Raw genomic sequence first — 14,301 nt, forward strand, 5'->3', positions numbered from 1 at the left:
AGGTCTTGGGTTATTCATATATGGAATCATAGAATCTTATGGCACAGAAGGAGGCCATTCGACCCATCGTGCCTGTGCCGGCTCTTTGAACGAGCTATCTAATTAGCCCTACGCCCTTGCTCTTTCCCCATAGCCCTGCAATTTTTCTCCAAGTATTTATCCAATTCCCTTTTGAAAATTATTATTGAATCTGCTTCCACCGCCCTTTCAGGCAGCGCATTCCAGATCATTATAACTCGTTGCGTGTAAAAAAAAAAAAAAAAAAAACATTCTCCTCAACTCCCCTCTGGTCCTTTTGCCAATTAAATCTGTCTTCTGGTTACTGACTCTTCTGCCAATAGAAACAGTTTCTCCTCGTTTAACCTCTCCTAATTTTGAACACCTCTATTAAATCTCCCCATAACCTTCTCTACTCCAAGGAGAACAATCCCAGCTTCTCCAGTCTCCACATAACTGAAGTCCCTCATCCCTGGAACCATCCTGTTAAATCCCCTCTGCACCTTCTCCAAGGCTTTGACATCCTTCCTAAAGTGTGGTGCCCAGAATTGAACACGATATTGTAGCTGAGGCCTAACCGATGATTTATAAAGGTTTAGCATAACTTCCTTGCTTACTGTACTCTATGCCTCTATTTATAAAGCCAAGGATCCCATGTCTTTTTTTTAACTGCATATGGGAATGGAGTTACGGAATTAATAAGTGACTTTGTGATTCAAATTAGAAACCAGGTAGATGACACTGAGAAACACATTGCTTGTTTTAGCCATTGATCATAATTAACAGAATGAATCATAATTTGAACAGAAGCAAAATGATGGAGACAAATTGCTAGAGCCCTACAGAATATTTTGGAAGGTGGCTCCGTGCGCGCGTGCTTGTGTGCGTGTGTGCGTGTGTGTGTGTGTGTGTTCTCTGGTGTGATTGTGATGCTACTTTCTGTTATGGGCGATGTTAGTAAAACTGATAAGATCTGATTGCTTCTGTTGGACCATCCAGTTGGAAACCAGGTAAACTTTTTTTTTCCAATCTAAAAGAGTTCTGTTTAATTTTTTTTTTTTTGCAGTTGATGAAACCAAACTGAAAATGATGCAGGAAGTCAGTGAAAACTTTGAAGTAAGTTTCCAGCGTTAATCGTGTTCTGAGTGTGAATTTAAAACTGTCCTGTTTGTGATCCTTGTGAATTTAGGATCTTGTTTAAAAGACCTGGGGGAAGTGAGGAAATAAATATGTCATTGCTACCATGCAATAGAATTACAGGAAACTTTGTGCTATCCGGCACCGACGGGACCGAGCTGTTGCCGTTCCCTCAAAACTGCCGGACACACCAGCGTTAATGTTGAAGCATACAGAGCTTTTCATCTCCGTATCTGACAACAAACACTGTTGCTTAGCAACAGCTTCTAAACAGTCGGCCCGTACCTTGGAAGCGTCTCTGTAGCTTAGCAACAGCTTCAGAGACTTTCCAGAGCCTGACTGTTGGAAAAAAAAAAAGCCACGAGCTTGCCGGACACTTAGCCTCCGGATAACACACAGTTTCCTGTACATAGTATTTACAGCACAGAAACAGGCCATTCGGTCCAACTGGTCCATGCCGGTGTTTATGCTCCACCGGAGCCTCCTCTCATCCCTCTTCATCTCACCCTATCAGCATATCCTTCTGTTCCTTTCTCCCTCATGCACTCTTTTAGCTTCCCCTTAAATGCCTCTATACTATTCACCTTAACTACTCCCTGTGGTAGTGAGTTCCACATTCTCACCACTCTCTGGGTAAAGAAGTTTCTCCTGAATTCCCTATTGGATTTATTAGTGCACTATTCTGCAGACGTTAACAAAAGTCAACTGAAAATTTGGGTGTCTGTTGCTTCTATGAATTGTGTGTCTTGAGAATATAGTTTAAGATGGTTATGGTTTAACGGGTGGTTGATATTTTTATGTGCATTGATGTTTTACATTCCGCGAGTCTGAAATTTAAACACTGGAGCTGTGAAAGTACTTTACCTGCGGAATAACATTGCTTTGTTTAAAGAGAAAGTAGGAGCATGCTGGTCCCTTTGTCCATCAAAGCTGGTGAAATTGAGAATTTTGGACTTTGTTTTTATTTTTTAGTATTTGAATAGTTGTAATCTTAGGTTTAGTATTGACTTTTTTTTCTAGTTTAAAAACAAAATCTGTAATATCCCTTGTTTCTAGAATGTCACCACTTCACCACAGTACTCAACGTTCCTGGAACATATCATTCCTCGTTTTCTCACATTCCTGCAAGATGGAGAAGTGCAGTTCCTTCAGGAAAAATCTGCCCAGGTATGTGGTGAAGGTGCCTTGGAAAATTTGCCTCCCCCAGTGACTCATGCTCAACAGGTTGAAAAATCAGATGTGCTTTATATTTAGTCTTATTTATTATTATAGATATTCATCACAAACTAACTTTTTCTTCATTTCAGGAAATTGCGGCAGTCATTTTTCTTTCCTCGCTCTATATTCCTAGCCTTCTCAGCAAAACAGCCTCATTTAATGCTGTGTGTAAAAGTAATGGGCTTAACTTGGATAAATTAATGTTTGCACAGTTCTCTTTAGTTTAAGCCACAAACTGCGTACTAATAGTTTGTTTTGTATGGCAATTAACAGGCTTTCCCAACCAGAAAGAACATCTGTAGGTAGTTTTAATGAACTCCAGCTCGCCAATTGGTAGGGCAGCAAATACACATTTTATAAAATATGTTTTGACAGAAATTATTGGCACGTTGTATGAGCTTGTTTAGAATTCAAGCATCAGCGTGCAGGATCTGACCAATCTCTGCTCTTGGTCCCCGCTAACAGCTGTAATGCATGAGTGTATATGTTGTATACCAGATTATAGGGTCAGGTTGGTGCAAGGACAAGACGGTTGCTTTGTGCTTTACTCTGGTAACTAAACACTGACTGTAACCTCTGCAAAGTAGATGAATCCATTAACCACAGATTTCCTCACCCACCTGCTGCCAAGAAGCTTCCTTTTATGTTTTTTCCCCCTACTTTTAACAGCTTCAAAAGTTAAGTGGTTAGAGCTCCCAATTCAGTTAGGATACTCGTTGTTTAAAAAGTTGTATCCCAGTGAAATGTTGCTAATGAACCTTGCAAAGTCCGTAGTCCTTGCTTAATTGTCAGAGAAACATTTTCTGTAATGAGGATCTGTACCCTTTGGAGACAGATTTAAGGTAATTGGCAAAAAAATTCAGAGGTGAGATGAGAATTTTTTTTTTTCTGCAGCGAGTTGTTATGATCTGGAATGCACTGATTTTTTTAGAATGGTTACAGTACGGAAGAAGGCCATTCGGCCCATTGAGCCCATGCTGACTCTCAGCTAGTCCCACTCCCCCGCCCTTTCCTCGTAGCCCTGCAAATTTCTTTCCTTCAGATACTTATCCAACTCCCTTTTGAAAGATAAGATTGAGTCTGCCACCACCACCCTTTCAGGCAGTGCATTCCAGATCTTAACCACTCGCTGCGTAAAAAGTTTTTTCTTATGTCACCTTTGGTTCTTTTGCCAATCACCTTAAACCTGTGTCCTCTGGTTCTCGACCCTTCTGCCAATGGGAACAATTTCGCGCTCTCTACTCTGTCCAGATCCCTCATGATTTTGAACACCTCTATCAAATCTCCTCTCAATCTTCTCTGCTCTAAGGAGAACAACCCCAGCTTCTCCAGTTTATTAACGTAACTGAAGTCCTTCATTCTTGGAATCATTCATGTAAATCTTTTCTGCACCCTCTCTAAGGCCTTCACATCCTTCCTAAAGTGTGGTGCCCAGAATTGGACACACTACTCCAATTGGGGCCGAACCAGTGTTATAAAGGTTCATCATAATTTCCACACTTTTGTACTCTATACCTCTATTCATGAAGCCCAGGATCCCGTAAGCCTCTTTAACTGCTTTCTCAACCTGCCCTGCCACCTTCAACGATTTGTGCGTACATACCCCCAGGTCTCTCTGTTCGTGCACCCCCTTTAGGATTTTACCATTTAGTTTGTATGTCCTCTTCCCATTCTTCCTACCAAAATGTATCACTTCTCACTTTTCTGCATTAAATTTCATCTGCCACGTGTCCGCCCATTTCACCAGCCTGTCTGTCTTCCTGAAGTTTATCACTATCCTCCTCACTGTTCACTATACTTCCAAGTTTTGTGTCATCTGCAAATTTTGAAATTGTGCCCTGTACACCCACGTCCAAGTCGTTAATATATATCAAGAAAAGCAGTGGTCCTAGAACCGACCCCTGGGGAATACCATTGTATAACTTCCTTGATGCGCTATCAATTACTCATAAAAGACTGAGAGTTAAGAGAGTAACTAAAGGCTTTTATTAACAAAAGAATGAAGGTCTGCCTCGAGTGGTCGACCGGTCCAGAATACAAAGGGCTGGGGAGCAGTCACCTTTATACTAGGACTTGTGGGAGGAGTCCAGGCATGTACGCAGTGGAATACAAACAGTGGTTTACCACATTCACCCCTTGTTTAAAATTGAGTCCGGCGGGGTGAAGTGTATTAAAAGTTAGTGTATTGGAGTCTCTCCAGAGGTCTTGTCTGCCGCTGTGATCGGCGTGGCGACGGCAGGGGTAGTGAAGCTTCCGGCGTCGAGTCCTGCGTAGGCTGTGGCACAGGCGTGTCGTCCTCGTAGATGTCGAGCGGGTCGCGGGGCCCAGGCCTGCCGTCTGCTGGGGCTGGATATCGGGTCGTGGGGGGTGGTGGTAGTGAGTAGTGGGTTACTGCGGCCCCTGAGGGTGCAAGGCCTCTTAGGGAGACTGTGTCCTCCCGCCCGTCCGGGTATGCAATGTAAGCATACTGGGGGTTGGCGTGGAGGAGGTCGACCCTCTCGACCAGGGGGTCCGTTTTATGGGTCCTCACGTGTCTTCTCAGTAGGACCGGCCCTGGGGACGTCAGCCATGGCGGTAGCGATGTCCCCGATGTGGACTTCCTTGGGAAGACAAACATTTTCTCATGAGGGGTGGCGTTAGTGGCAGTGCAGAGCAGTGACCGAATAGAGTGGAGCGCATCGGGGAGCACATCCTGCCAGCGGGAGGTTGGAAGGCCCCTAGACTTTAAGGCTAGCAGGGCGGCCTTCCAAACTGTCGCATTTTCTCTTTCCACCTGTCCGTTCCCCCGGGGGTTGTAACTGGTGGTCCTGCTTGTGGCAATACCCCTAGTTGGCAGGTACTGACGGGGTTCGTCGCTCATAAACGATGAGCCCCGGTCGCTATGGATATAGCTGGGGAAACCGAACAGGGTGAAGAGGTCGTTCAGACATTTAATGACCGTGGCACTGGTCATGTCCGGGCAGGGGATGGCGAACGGGAAACAGGAGTACTCATCAATAATATTGAGGAAGTACACATTGCGGTCGGAGGAGGGGAGAGGCCCTTTAAAATCAACGCTCAGGCGCTCGAAGGGGCGAGTGGCTTTTATCAGGTGGGCCCTGTCTGGTCTATAAAAGTGCGGTTTGCACTCAGCGCAGACTTGGCAGTTCCTGGTCATGGTCCTGACCTCCTCAATAGAGTAAGGCAGGTTGCGGGCCTTGATGAAGTGGAAGAACCTGGTGACCCCCGGGTGGCAGAGGTCATTGTGGAGGGCCCGCAGTCTATCGATCTGCGCGCTGGCGCAGGTGCCACGCGATAGCGCATCCGGGGGTTCATTGAGCTTCCCGAGCCGGTACAAGATCTCGTAATTGTAGGTGGAAAGTTCGATTCTCCACCTCAAGATCTTGTCATTTTTGATTTTGCCCCTCTGCTTGTTGTTAAACATGAAAGCAACTGAACGCTGGTCAGTGAGCAGGGTAAATCGTTTTCCGGCCAGGTAGTGCCTCCAATGACGCACAGCCTCCACAATCGCCTGGGCCTCCTTCTCAACAGCGGAGTGTCTGGTCTCCGGGCCTTGGAGGGTTCGTGAAAAGAAGGCCACGGGTCTCCCCGCCTGATTGAGGGTAGCGGCCAGGGCAAAGTCGGACGCGTCGCTTTCCACCTGGAAGGGGATGGATTCGTCCACTGCGTGCATGGTGGCTTTGGCAATGTCCTCCTTGATACGGTGGAAGGCTAAGCGGGCCTCTGCCGTCAAGGGAAAAGAGGTGGACTTGATCAGCGGACGGGCCTTGTCCGCATAGTAGGGGACCCACTGGGCGTAATAGGAGAAAAACCCTAGGCACCTCTTCAGGGCCGTGGGGCAGTGGGAGTTCCATAAGGGGACGCATCCGGTCGGGGTTGGGGCCGATGACTCCGTGTTCCACAACACAGCCAAGGATGGCGAGGCGGTTTGTGCGGAATATGCACTTCTCCTTGTTATATGTCAGGTTCAGGAGTTGGGCGGTGCGGAGGAATTTTTCGAGGTTTGCGTCATGGTCCTGCAAGTCACGGCCGCAGATGGTCACATTGTCCAGATATGGGAAAGTGGCCTGCAACGCATTTTGATCTACCATCCGGTCCATTTCCCTTTGGAAGACGGAGACCCCGTTGGTGACGCCAAAGGGAACCCTAAGGAAGTGGTAGAGGCGGCCGTTTGCCTCAAAGGCAGTATACTGGCGGTCCTCAGGGCGGATAGGGAGCTGGTGGTACGCTGATTTCAGGTCAATGGTCGAGAAGACGCGGTACTGCGCGATCTGGTTGACCATATCAGCTATGCGGGGGAGTGGGTAGGCGTCCAGCAGGGTGTAGCGATTTATTGTCTGGCTGTAGTCGATGACCAGGCGCTGCTTCTCGCCGGTCTTAACGACCACAACCTGGGCTCGCCAGGGGCTGGTGCTGCCCTCAATAATCCCTTCCTTTAGAAGCCGCTCCACTTCGGTTTTAATGAAAACCCTGTCCCCGGCACTGTATCGCCTGCTCTTTGTGGCGATGGGCTTACAGTCGGGGGTGAGGTTAGCAAACAGTGGGGGGGGGGGGGTGACTCTGAGTGTGGAGAGGTTGCACCTGGTGCGCGGCGGGCAATTTGGAAGCTGCTGGCTGCGGACTGTGAGTGGGGGTAGGGGTCCACCGTACGCCATCGTAACACTTTTAAGGTGGCACTGAAAATCTAACCCCAGCAGGACGGCAGCGCAGAGGTCGGGCAGGACCAGAAGTTTAAAATGATCGTACACAGTCCCGTCCACTACGAGTGTCACCACGCAGTAGCCGCCGATGTCCGCCGACTGGGACTCGGAGGCCATAGAAATCCGCTGGTGCGCAGGCAGGACTGGGAGAGAGCAACGCCGCACCGTGTTGGGGTGGATGAAGCTCTCCGTGCTCCCAGAGTCAAAAAGGCAGATTGTATCGTGACCATTTACCTTAATGTCCATTGTGGAACTGGCCAGCTGGTGCGGTCTCGCTTGGTCCAGTGTAACGGATGCCAGCGTAGGGGTCGGTGTGTCGCTGCGGGTATCAGATGAGGCGGTGTTGGGGGCCTGCTGCGTTCTGGCTGTCGTCCAAGATGGCGGCCCGCATGGCCCACACGCGGCGCTGCTGGGGTTCGGGGTGGCTTTGGCCCTGCAGACGCTAGTGTAGTGTCCCTTCTTCCCGCAGCCTGAGCAGATCGCATTTTTCGCCGGGCAGCGCGCTCTGGGGTGTTTTGCCTGGCCACAGAAGTAGCATTTCTGGCCTTGGGGCACTGCTGTCTGGCCTTGGGACACTGCTGCGGTAGTTGGGCCGTTGCTGGGGTGTGGCTGGGGTGGCACGGCGCTATGAGGCGGTCCTACCGTGTCCCAGGCTGTCATTCCCCGCGGCGTCCACGGTGCAGAGGAGTAGGCATCCAGGCTGCATCCAATGATAGTGCGAGCTCAGAGGCCTTGTTGAGGTCGAGGTCACTCTGCTCCAACAGTCGCTGTCGGGTGTAATTGGATCTGTGGCCCGCTACAAAAGCGTCCCGGATAAGTTCCTCTGTGTACACGGCGGCCTTTACATCCTTACAACCACAGGCCCGGCCAAGCACAGACAGTGCTTGAAGGTATTCCACGGTCGATTCCCCAGGTTGTTGTTTACGACTCCCCAGAAGGTGCCTGGCGTACACTTCGTTCACTGGGCGCGTGTACTGGTCCTTGAGGAGCTTGATAGCGTCCGCGTACGAGGTCGCGTCTTGGATGACCGAGTACACTCGGTGGTTCACTTTGGAGGTCAGGACATCCAGTTTGTCCTCGTCCGATTTGATTGCTGCGGAGGCGGTCAGGAATTTTTCGAAACACTTAAGCCAGTGAGTAAACTTGGTGGATGAGTCCGCCTCCCGATGGTCTAAGTCCAGGCATGCTGGTGTGAGGATCTTTTCCATTATAAAAATTTTGTTAATAAAATTGATGCGCTATCAATTACTCATAAAAGACTGAGAGTTAAGAGAGTAACTAAAGGCTTTTATTAACAAAAGAATGAAGGTCTGCCTTGAGTGGTCGACTGGTCCAGAATACAAAGGGCTGGGGAGCAGTCACCTTTATAGTAGGACTTGTGGGAGGAGTCAGCCGAGGCATGTCCAGGCATGTACACAGTGGAATACAAACTGGTTTACCACATTCCTCCAGTCCAAAAAACAACTGCTCTCTGTTTCCTGTCACTTAGTTCCATATCCATGCTGCCACTGTCCCTTTTATCCCATGGGCTTCAACTTTGCTGGCAAGCCTATTATGTGGCACTTTGTTGAACGCGTTTTGGAAATCCATGTACACCACGTCAACCGCATTACCCTCATCAACCCTCTCTGGTACCTCATCAAAAAACTCGATCAGATTGGTTAAACACGATTTGCCTTTAACAAATCCGTGCTGGATTTCCTTAATTAATCCACAGCTATCCAAGTGACTGTTACTTTTGTCCCTGATTATTGTTTTGAAAAGCTTCCCCACTACTGAGGTTAAACTGACTGGCCTGTAGTTGCTGGTTTTATCTTTACACCCTTTTTTGAACAATGGTGTAACTTCTGTAATTCTCCAGTCCTCTGGCACCAATCCCGTATCTATGGAGGATTGGAATATTATGGCCAGTACCTCTGCGATTTCTGCCCTCAATTCCCTCAGCATCCTCGGATGCATCCCATCTGGTCTTGGTGATTTATCTACTTTTAAGTACAGCCAGCCTTTCCAATAACTCTTCTTGATCAATTTTTATCCTATTATTAAGTGTCTCCACTACTTCCTCCTTAACTATTTGTATGGCAGCCTCCTCTTCCTTGGTGAAGACAGATGCAAAGTACTCGTTTAGTACCTCAGCCATACCCTCTGCCTCCATGCATAATTAGGACCCTAATCGGTCCCACCCCTCCTCTTACTATTTATATGCCTATAGAAGACTTTCGGATAACCTTTTATGTTGCCTCCCATTCTATTCTCATACCCTCTCTTGCCCCTCTTATTTGCTTTGTCACTTCTCCTCTGACCTTTCTATATATAGCCTGATTCTCCGATGTATTTGCAACCTGACATCTGTCATACGTGCTCTTTTTCTGCTTCTTCATATTCTCTATCTGTTTTATCATCCAGGGAGCTCTGACTTTAGTTGCCCTGCCATTCCCCCCAAAGTGGGGATGTACCTCAACTGTACCTGAACTAGTTCCTCTTTAAAGGCAGCCCTTTGTTCCATTATAGTTTTGCCTGCCAATCTTTGATTCCAATTTACCCGGGCCAGATCTGTTCTCATCCCACTGAAATTTGCCTTCCCCCCAGTTAAACATTTTTACTCTAGATTGCTCCCTGTCCTTTTCCATAGCTAATCTAAACCTTACGATACTGTGATCACTGTTCCCTAAATGTTCACCTACTGACGCTTGCTCCATTTGACCTACCTCATTCCCCAGGACCAGTTCCAGCAATGCCTCCTCCCTCGTCGGGCTGGAAATATACTGATCAATAAAGTTCTCCTGAACACACTTCAGAAATTCTTCCCCTTCTCTGCCCTTTACACTATTACGCTCCCAGTCTATATTAGGATAGTTGAAGACCCCCATTATTGCTATTCTATAGTTCTAGCACCTCTCTGTAATTTATGAACATAAGAAATAGGAGCAGGATATACAGCCCTTCGAGCCTGCTCCACCATTCAATAAGATCATGGATGATCATCGACCTCATCTCCACTTTCCCGCCCGACCTCCATATCCCTTGATTCCCCTAGAGTCCAAAAATCTATCGATCTCAGCCATGAATATACTCAAAGACTCATCATTCGCAGCCCTCTGGGGCAGAGAATTACAAAGATTCACAACCTTCTGAGTGAAGAAATTTCTCCTCACCTCAGTCTTAAATGGCCGACCCCTTATCCTGAGACTACGCCCCTAGTTCTAGACACTACAACAACAACTTGTATTTATATAGCGCCTTTAACGGAGTAAAACGTCCCAAGGCGCTGCACAGGAGTTTTTTTAAGATAAAAAAAAAATGACGCTGAACCACATAAGGAGAAATTAGGGCAGGTGACCAAAAGCTTGGTCAAAGAGGTCGATTTCAAGGAGCGTCTTAAAGGAGGAAAGAGAGGTAGCGAGGTGGACAGGTTTAGAAAGGGAATTCCAGAACTTAGGGCCTAGGCAACAGAAGGCATGGCCACCAATGGTTGAGCGATTTACAATCAGGGATGCTTGAGGGCAGAATTAGAGGAGCACAGAGATCACTGGGTGAGGGGTTGTGGGGCTGAAGGAGATTACAGGGGTAGGGAGGGGCGAGGCCATGGAGGGATTTGAAAACAAGGATGAGAATTTTGAAATCGAGACGCTGCTTAACCGGGAGTCAATGTAGGTCAGCGAGCACAGGGATGATGGGCGAATGGGACTTGGTGCGAGTTAGGACACGGGCAGCCGAGTTTTGGATCACCAAGTTTTCGTAGGGTAGAATGTTTTAGGCCAGCTAGAGGAAAAAACCTCTCGGCATCTACCCTGTCAATCGCTTTCAGAATCTTGTATATTTTAATGAGATCGCCTCTCATTCTTCTAAACTCCATAGAGTATAGGCCCATTCTACACAATCTCTCATCATAGGACAGCCCTCCCATTCCAGGAATCAATCTGGTGAACCCTTATTGCACTACCTCCAAGGCAAGTATACCCTTCCTTAGATAAGGAGACCAAAACTGTGCACAGTACTCCAGGTGTGGTTTCACCAAGGCCCTGTACAATTGTAGTAAGACTTCCTTACTCTTGTACTCCAACCCTGTTGCAATAAAGGCCAACATGCCATTTGCCTTCCATATTGCTTGCTGTACCTGCAGGCTAGCTTTCTGTGTTTCTTGCACAAGGACACCCAAATCTCTCTGAACACCAACATTTAAAAGTTTCTCGCCATTTTAAAAAAACTATTGTTTTTCTATTCTTCCTACCAAAGTGAAGAAGCTCACATTTCCCTACATTATACTCCATCTGCCACCTTACTGCCCACTCACTTAGTCTATCTATATCTCTTTGCAGACTCTTTGTGTTCTCCTCACAGCTTACTGTCCCACCTAGCTTTGCATCGTCAGCAAACTTGGATACATTACACTTGGTCCCTTCATCTAGGTCATTAATATAGATTGTAAATGGCTGAGGCCCCCAGCACTGATCCTTGTGGCACCCTACTATTACAGCCTGCCAACCTGAAAAAGACTCGTTTATTCCTACTCTCTGTTTTCTGTCCGTTAACCAATCCTCTATCCATGCTACTATATTACCCCTAACCCCATGAGCCCTTATCTTGTGTAATAACCTTTTATGTGGCACCATCTCGAATGCCTTTTGGAAATCCAAATATACTACATCCACTGGTTCCCCTTTATCAACCCTGCTAGTTACATCCTCAAAAAACTCTAATAAATTTGTCAAACACAATTTACCTTTCATAAAACCATGTTGACTCTGCCTAATCATGTTATGATTTTCTATGTGCCCTAATACCACTTCCTTAACAATGGATTCCAGCATTTTTCCCTACTACTGATGTCAGGCTAACTGGCCTGTGGTTCCCTGTTTACTCTTTCCCTCCTTTCTTGAATAGCGGTGTTACATTTACTACCTTCCAATCTGTTGGGACCGTTTTAGAATCTAGGGAATTTTGGAAGATCAAAACCAATGCATCCACTATTTCTGCAGCCACCTCTTATAGAACCCGAGGATGTAGGCCATCACGTCCAGGGGATTTGTCGGCTTTTAGTCCCATTAGTTTCTCTTAGGGTTGCAAAGGGGTGGAAAGTTTCCGGTAAATTTCCGGAAATTTTCCACGGGAAGTTTAGCTTGGGAATTTTGGGAATTTTGCCCAAAAAAGCACATGCTAGCATAATATTGTTTTTTTTTGTATTTCTTTCTTTTTTTTCCACAGGTCCTCTCTTAAAATTACTAACAGAGATGGAATCTTAATTATTAAGGAATTTCTTAATCAATATATGTTTATCTTCTTACTTGGCTTGTTTTAATAATTACAAGTTTTGTGTGTGACTGTGAACAAATGTGTCCTGATTGGTTGGATGGGTGGATGAGCGATTAGCTCCCTCTATTTGTAATATCTGTAAGACTGCTATAGTTTTTTTAAGATCCAGGTTAGGGGTCCTGAGGGAAGTCATTTTGTTTTCTGCTGATGTGATGATGCAGTAAGTAAATCAGACTTTATACCAAATAAACCAGTTACTTGTTGAACTCTGTTGTCCTTCAATTTAAAATATACAAAATAATACACTATTGGTGATGTAGCGTCGTGTGTGTACAGGTCATGCTTCCATCACATGGAGCATCAGCAAAAATGTACTCACCCTGTTGCAATCGTGCTGATCGACCGCAGTTCGACACAGAGATGAATGCCCTTTATTTCTCTGCATAGAACAATGCCACGTTTACCGTCGGATGTGTGGAAGCATTTTACCCCAGGCATTAAAGATGGAAAGACTGTGTACATGTGCAAACACTGTAGAAAGCCATATGTAAAGAATGCCACAAAGATGCAGCAGCATTTATCCAAATGCAACAACTTCACTCAAAGCTCACAGCAGTCAGCCCCGAGTTCCTCTGCTTCCATTCAAGAAGATGATGGTTCTCATTCAGCATCAGGCTCCTTATCAGCAACTCCTGGCCCACTTGGAAGGTTCTTTGATACAATGGATAACCATAGCCAGAAGAATGCAGATGAGTGCCTTGCTCGAGCTGTATATGCAACAGGCTCACCCCTCATGCTCACAGCCAATGTGTACTGGAAGAGATTTTTCAATGTTATTCGCCCTGCATACTGTCCTCCCACCAGATATGCTTTGTCTACTTATTTGCTGGAGGCTGAGTATAACAGAGTCCAAGGAAAGCTCAAAGAAATGATAGCGATGGCAGACTGTGTTGCAGTTATCTCAGATGGGTGGTCAAATGTACGAGGGGAGGGCATCATAAACTACATCGTCTCCACTCCTCTCCTAGTGTTCTTCAAGAGCACAGACACTAAGGACAACAGACACACAGGCACATACATTGCTGATGAGCTGAAAGCGGTCATCAACGATCTTGGATCACAAAAGGTCTTTGCAGTAGTTACTGACAATGCTGCGAATATGAAGGCTGCTTGGGCTCAAGTGGAGGAGGCCTACCCTCATATTACGTCTATTGGGTGCGCAGCTCATGGGCTTAACCTGCTCCTCAAGGACATCATGGGTTTGAGAACCATGGAAGCACTGTACAAGAGAGCCAAGCAAGTTGTTAAGTATGTCAGGGGAAAACAGGTAGTTGCAGCATCCTACAACTCCAAGCAAATGACAAAGAACAAGAACACCACACTGAAGCTGCCCAACAACACTAGATGGGGTGGTGTTGTCATAATGTACAACAGCCTTCTGGAGGGTAAGGAGTCGCTGCAAGAAATGGCAATATCCCAGTCTGGGGATATGGAAACCACCATCAAGAAAATACTGCTGGATGATGTGTTTTGGGAGAGAGTGGTTAGCAGCCTTAAACTACTCTCACCAGTAGCATCTGCAATTGCTCAGATTGAAGGAGATGATGCTGTCTTGTCCGATGTTCTCAGGCTTTTTACTGATTTTAAAAGAACAAATCAGCATTGCCCTACCCACATCCCTGCTGCTCAAAGCAGAGGAGAAGGCAATTGTTCAATTCATACAGACGCGTCAAGAATTTTGTGTCAAGCCGATTCATGCTGCAGCATACATGCTGGACCCAAAGCATGTTGGGAGACCAATACTTTCTGGAGAACAGATCAACAGCGCTTAGTGTGATTTCTACCCTCTCGCACCATCTCAATCTGGATGTGGGCAAAGTTCTGGGAAGTCTGGCAAAGTTCTCTACCAAGCAAGGTCTTTGGAATGGGGATGGGATATGGGAATCATGCAAGCATATCCGTGCACATACCTGGTGGAAGGGACTTTGTGCATCTG

At 46.6% G+C, this 14,301-nt stretch overlaps 1 protein-coding gene across 1 annotated transcript in view; it reads left to right on the top strand.

Moving 5' to 3' along the window:
* The first annotated feature begins 1,066 nt into the window (after window positions 1-1,066).
* The window catches only part of trrap (transformation/transcription domain-associated protein), a 227,597-nt gene continuing 214,362 nt past the window's right edge, over window positions 1,067-14,301 (top strand). Inside the window, exons 1-2 of the mRNA XM_085999960.1 lie at window positions 1,067-1,113; window positions 2,191-2,301. Of these exons, the coding sequence (XP_085856086.1) occupies window positions 1,084-1,113; window positions 2,191-2,301 (141 nt within the window). The 5' untranslated portion in view covers window positions 1,067-1,083. The remainder of the gene's footprint in view (window positions 1,114-2,190; window positions 2,302-14,301) is intronic.

The sequence above is a fragment of the Somniosus microcephalus genome, chromosome 11 (genome assembly GCF_052327205.1).
Source record: "Somniosus microcephalus isolate GS21.2 chromosome 11, FLI_Smic_1.0, whole genome shotgun sequence".
NCBI lineage: Eukaryota > Metazoa > Chordata > Chondrichthyes > Squaliformes > Somniosidae > Somniosus > Somniosus microcephalus.